Raw genomic sequence first — 4,934 nt, forward strand, 5'->3', positions numbered from 1 at the left:
TAAGCAGCCTAGAGGATGCTCAGCCGACACTCTTGACGTTGGAACAAAGAGAAATATTAGAGACAAAGGAGGCAGAGGCAGGGAAGAAGAAAGTGGTGGACAACACGGAGAGCGTAACGGTTGAGGTTAAGGATGGGGTCAATGATGGTAGTAGGGAACAGGTAGAACAGCTCCAAGAGGATGGGACCGGGGACGATCGCGGAGGACTGCAGAGACAGGTAAGAGAGAGTGACTGAGGTAAGACGTAGTGAAACTCCGTCATTGATGGGCTCGATTGGCGCGATGGATATTGATAGTCTTGAAAAGTGGATGAGGGATTGGGAAGAGAGGCAGAAAGCAGAATGGGAAGCCAGAATGGCGGACTTGGAACACCTGATCAGGGAGGAGGTAAGAAAAGGAATTAGGAAGGACAAATGCGAGAGCTGTGAGAGAAGGAGGGAAGTAGAGGAAGAAACAATAACCTGGAGGGAAGAACAATTCAGGGAGATGCAGGAAAGAGTGAGGCAAGCGGAGGAAGAGATAGAGAACCTGGCTGGGCAAGTAAGGGAATGGAAGGGGATGGCGAATTCGTGGAGGCTGAAAGCGGAGGATCTTGAGCAGACACACAGGAGAATACGAAGAGAGGATAGGGATGAAAGAGTGGAGAGGCAACCAACCCAAGTAGCCCCTGGAATGGCGCCTGGGAGTTCCCTAGAGGGGAGGATTCACTTGGACATAGAGCAGAAAGGTGTCAGAGGCGATGGAGGTCTCGACAATCCGGAAGAGCAAAGAGGAAATGATGATGCAGGTTTTCAGACTGATGGAGGAGGTGGAGGAAGTTCTGAAGGGGAGGAGGAGGAGTATGACTGGGCACAGGACGATGCAAGGTACTGGGAGGATGAGTACGAGGACGAGGAGGTTAGGGACGAAAAGGAGGCGGAAGTCCAAAATTGGCTAGCTAAGGACTGGGATGCGGAAGACAGGGAGAGAGAGGAGGCAGCAAAGTACTATAATCCTCCATCGAAAGCACTGGAAGAGTAGGAATGGCAGGCTGAGACAGAAGCAAAAAGGGCAAAAAGAAGGAACCTCATTATTGAGTGGCATTGATGCTCATCACGAGGACAAAGAGGTCGGAGCTGGAAAGCTGGTTCTATGAGGCATTTGGAGTGGGAACAAGGATAGAAATGATGGAGAGAAGGGAAGGGCGAGGATGGTTGGTAAGAGTGGAGGAGCTGGACCACAAGAAGAGGATAATGCTGGGGTAGGGCAGAGTTGAGACGAAAGAGATGGGGGGTGTACATCTGTGATGATCTATCAGAAAGGCAGAAGGAGGTGCAGGAGTGGCTAGGGAAGGAGGCGAGGAACTGGAGGAAGAAGGGGAGACAGGCCGAGGTAGGATACGAAAGCCGTGGGGTGGATGGGGCTTGGACGAAGTGGGACGATAGAAGAGGAGAGCTGAGAGCTTGGTATGAGGAGGCAGGCAATGGATAGTACGGGGCAGAACAAGGGCTCAGGATAATGCACTAGAATGTGGAAAACGTCAGAAATATTGCAAAGAATGAGGAGGAATGGAGAGAAATGGATATAGTAATGTTTCAAGAGACTCATCTGGAGAAAAAGACAATGTGCAAAATGATAAGGAAGATGAATAAGCAATTCCAATGGTTCGGGAAGGAGGCAAGGAGAGTGAATAAACGAGGAAAGGCCAGTGGGGGTCACTTGCTGGGGATCAGGAGGTCGCTGGAGGCAGATTGGACTGTAGAGGAATGGGAATATGGGCTCATGGTGAAGATTAAGGAGAAGGACACTGAAGTGAGCTACAGAGTATTGAGCATATACGTTAATGATAGGAAAAATCTGAAGAAAGCTTTGAGACAAATGGATGAACTGGTGGAAGAATTGGAGGGGTCGAGTGAGAGACTGATCATCGCTGGCGATCTGCACGCGAGGATAGGAGAGCTGCAGGGGGCGGCGGAGTGCAGAATGAAACGGGAATCATACATAAGGAAAAGAAACTCGCAGGATAAGACAGTAAGGACCGAAGGGGTAAGGCTAGTAGAATGGTGCGAAGAAAGGGCATTGTTGATACAGAACGGAAGGGCCAACAAGGATGAGGAGGGGAGTATAAAGTTTATAGGGGAAGGGGCAGGGCTGGGAAGTGTATTAGACTATATAATAGTTAATAGGGAGGGGGAGGAAGCCCCTGAATGGTTCTGGGAAATGGTGGTAACGGAACAAGAAGGATCGGACCATCTCCCTATTGTCTTCAGAGTAGAATGGGACAGGAAGACGGCTGAAAGTGGGGGCAGTAGCAGCAAAGTAAAGTTGAGATGGAAAGAAGCCCGGTTAGAGGAATTCAGAGAAAAGTGGAGCGAAGAATGGATGGAGAGAGGAGAGTTAGAGGAGGGGGTGAAGGACAGGTGGGAGAGGCTAGTAGAGGTAACCAAGGCAGCACACGATTCGAGGATGATTTCGGGGCGAAATCCGTCGAGGAGAGCACACTGGGATAATGGGGACTACTAGAAAGGAGGGAGATGTTTCGGGATCTGAAAAGGTTCAGGAAGAAGCGGGATTGGGCTTCTAAACGGAAGTATAACGCGACCAAGAGAGTCTTGAGAAATATTAGGAATCGGCTGATTAAGGAATGGGTAGAGGACAAACAAAGGAGTGTGGCAGCGAGTAGGACGATGGCGGACTGGTGGAAGGCAATGAACTGGTTCAGGAAGACAAGGAAAAAGGAGATAAATAGGATCACGGATGAGGAATGGCTAACTTATTTCAAAGGTTTACTGGAAGCGAAAGAGAAAAAGCAAAAGGGCAAGCTGATGCAGAGAAGGAGGGGAGGCGGAGTATAGAGGAACCACTAGAGGGAAGATTGGACGAAGCAGGAGGGGAGGTTGCTGGAAATAACGAAGAGGACGCAGGAGAATCAGAGATGGATAAAGAGCCAACAGACTGGGAGATCCGAGGGGAACTGATCCAATAAATCAGTTGAAGCTGGGAAAAGCGACAGGAGAAGATGGTATAATGGCTGAATTTTGGAGAAATTTAGCGGAGGAGGGGGGCAATGAATTAACTGAGATTATCAAAGAATTGTGGAGAAAAGAAGAAATGATACATAGATAGAGACTAGCCATGATCTTCCCCATCCATAAAAGTGGAGACGTGAACTTGGTGGCTAATTACAGGGGAGTATCTCTTCTGGATATAGGATATAAAATTCTCGCGACAATTATGACTAGCAGATTGGGGAGATGGCTGGAGGAAGAAGAGAAGTTGTCGGAAGCGCAGGCAGGATTCAGGAGGAGGAGAGGCACCATGGAACAGGTATTTGTGCTTAATGCCTTGATTGGGAGCAGGCTAAACAGGAAGGGAGGGAAGCTATACGTGGCGTTTGTAGATTTTATGGCAGCTTTTGATAAAGTGGACCGGGGGAAGCTGTGGGATAAGATGAAGAGATTGGGGATTAAAGGGAAATTCCTGAGGATGACCCAGAGGGTCTACGAGCACGCGAGGAACAGGGCGATAACGGGACAGGGGATGACAGAGGAGTTCAGAACTGGAAAGGGCATGAGGCAAGGATGCTTGCTAAATCCTCTACTGTTCAATGTGTTTAATCAGGATATGGTGGAGGATTTAGAGAAGGGAGGAGATGGAGGGGCAGCAATTGGGGCAGGGGCAGGGGTGAAAGTATACTCTCTATTGTATGCTGATGACGCGGCACTGGTAGCAGAGGATGGGGCAAGGTTGGAGAAGATGCTGAGGACATTGGAGAGATGGGCGGACGAGAATTGGATGGAGGTGAGTGTGGAGAAAACAAAGGTCATGATCTTCAGGAATGGGGGGAAAAGGAGAGACGAGAGTTGGAAATACAAGGGGAAAGTAATAGAAGTAGTGAATGAGTTTAAGTATTTAGGGTTTTGGTTTATGACAAACAATAAATATGGACAACATGCAAGGAAGCTGGCTGGGAAGGCTCAGCCATTGGTAAACAAGGCTTGGAGGGAGATGATATGGGGGAGACTGAAGAATTTGAGAACGAGGCTTTATTTTATGGGAGTGACGGTGAAGGCGGCAGCATTATATCGGATGGAGTTATGGGGATGGAAGAGGCAAGAAACAATTGAGAAGGTGCAGAAAAGATACACGAAGACTAGTATGGGACTGGCTAGGAATACGCCAGACTGTATATGGAGAATGGAGACAGGAGGACACAGCGTGGAGATAGAGGCATTCAGGCGGGCAGCGGCCTTTCTGATCAAGCTGAGCAAGATGGACGAAAGCAGATGGGCAAGGAAGTGTTTGAGATAGGAATGGAGGGGGATTATGAATGGGCAACCCCTCAGTTGGGGAAATGATGTACAGAAGAGACTAAGGGCCTTGGGAGATGGCAAATTTGTGGAGAATCTATGGGCATGCGAAGAGGAAGAAGCAGAAAAGAGGCTGGCGGAGATGTTGGAGATAATGGAGGATCAGGAACGGCTAGATTGGGAAAGGATAGAGAGGTCTACGTACTACGTTTACAACAACGAAATTGAGGAGAATAATGATATGGCTGCATACTGGTCGAATACGAGTGTGAAGTTGGATCAGGAAGTAGCCTGGGCGAGATGGAGATGCGGGAATGTGCTCATGGGGAGGGATGAAAGGATTCGATAAAGATGAGTGCAGGGCTTGTGGACGGGAGAAGGAGACCCTAGGGCACGTGGTGGGATGTAAGGTTTTGATGAAGAGGCTAGGCCTACCCACAGCNGGGGTTCACTTGATATCCTCTGTCCCTGTTGAGGTTGTTAGGGTTTTTATGGATCTCCAAACCCTCTCGGTATTTCCTTTCACACAATTTTCTAGAGGCTAAAGATAAACCTGAGGCATTACCCGATGCATTATTTGAAGATCATCTTCCAGTTCATCAAATTATATATATCCTCATTTTTAATTACAGGAACCGTGACTTA

At 48.5% G+C, this 4,934-nt stretch overlaps 1 protein-coding gene across 1 annotated transcript; it reads left to right on the top strand.

The window, feature by feature from the left end:
* Positions 1–282: 282 nt before the first annotated feature.
* Positions 283–1,020, top strand: LOC107046289 (golgin subfamily A member 6-like protein 22). The gene has a single exon (XM_015268881.1). The coding sequence runs from the start codon at positions 283–285 to the stop codon at positions 1,018–1,020; it is 738 nt and encodes a 245-aa protein (XP_015124367.1).
* Positions 1,021–4,934: the final 3,914 nt, after the last annotated feature.

Source organism: Diachasma alloeum, unplaced genomic scaffold (assembly GCF_001412515.2).
Source record: "Diachasma alloeum isolate Michigan unplaced genomic scaffold, Dall2.0 Dall_scaffold_01275, whole genome shotgun sequence".
Classification (NCBI taxonomy): domain Eukaryota; kingdom Metazoa; phylum Arthropoda; class Insecta; order Hymenoptera; family Braconidae; genus Diachasma; species Diachasma alloeum.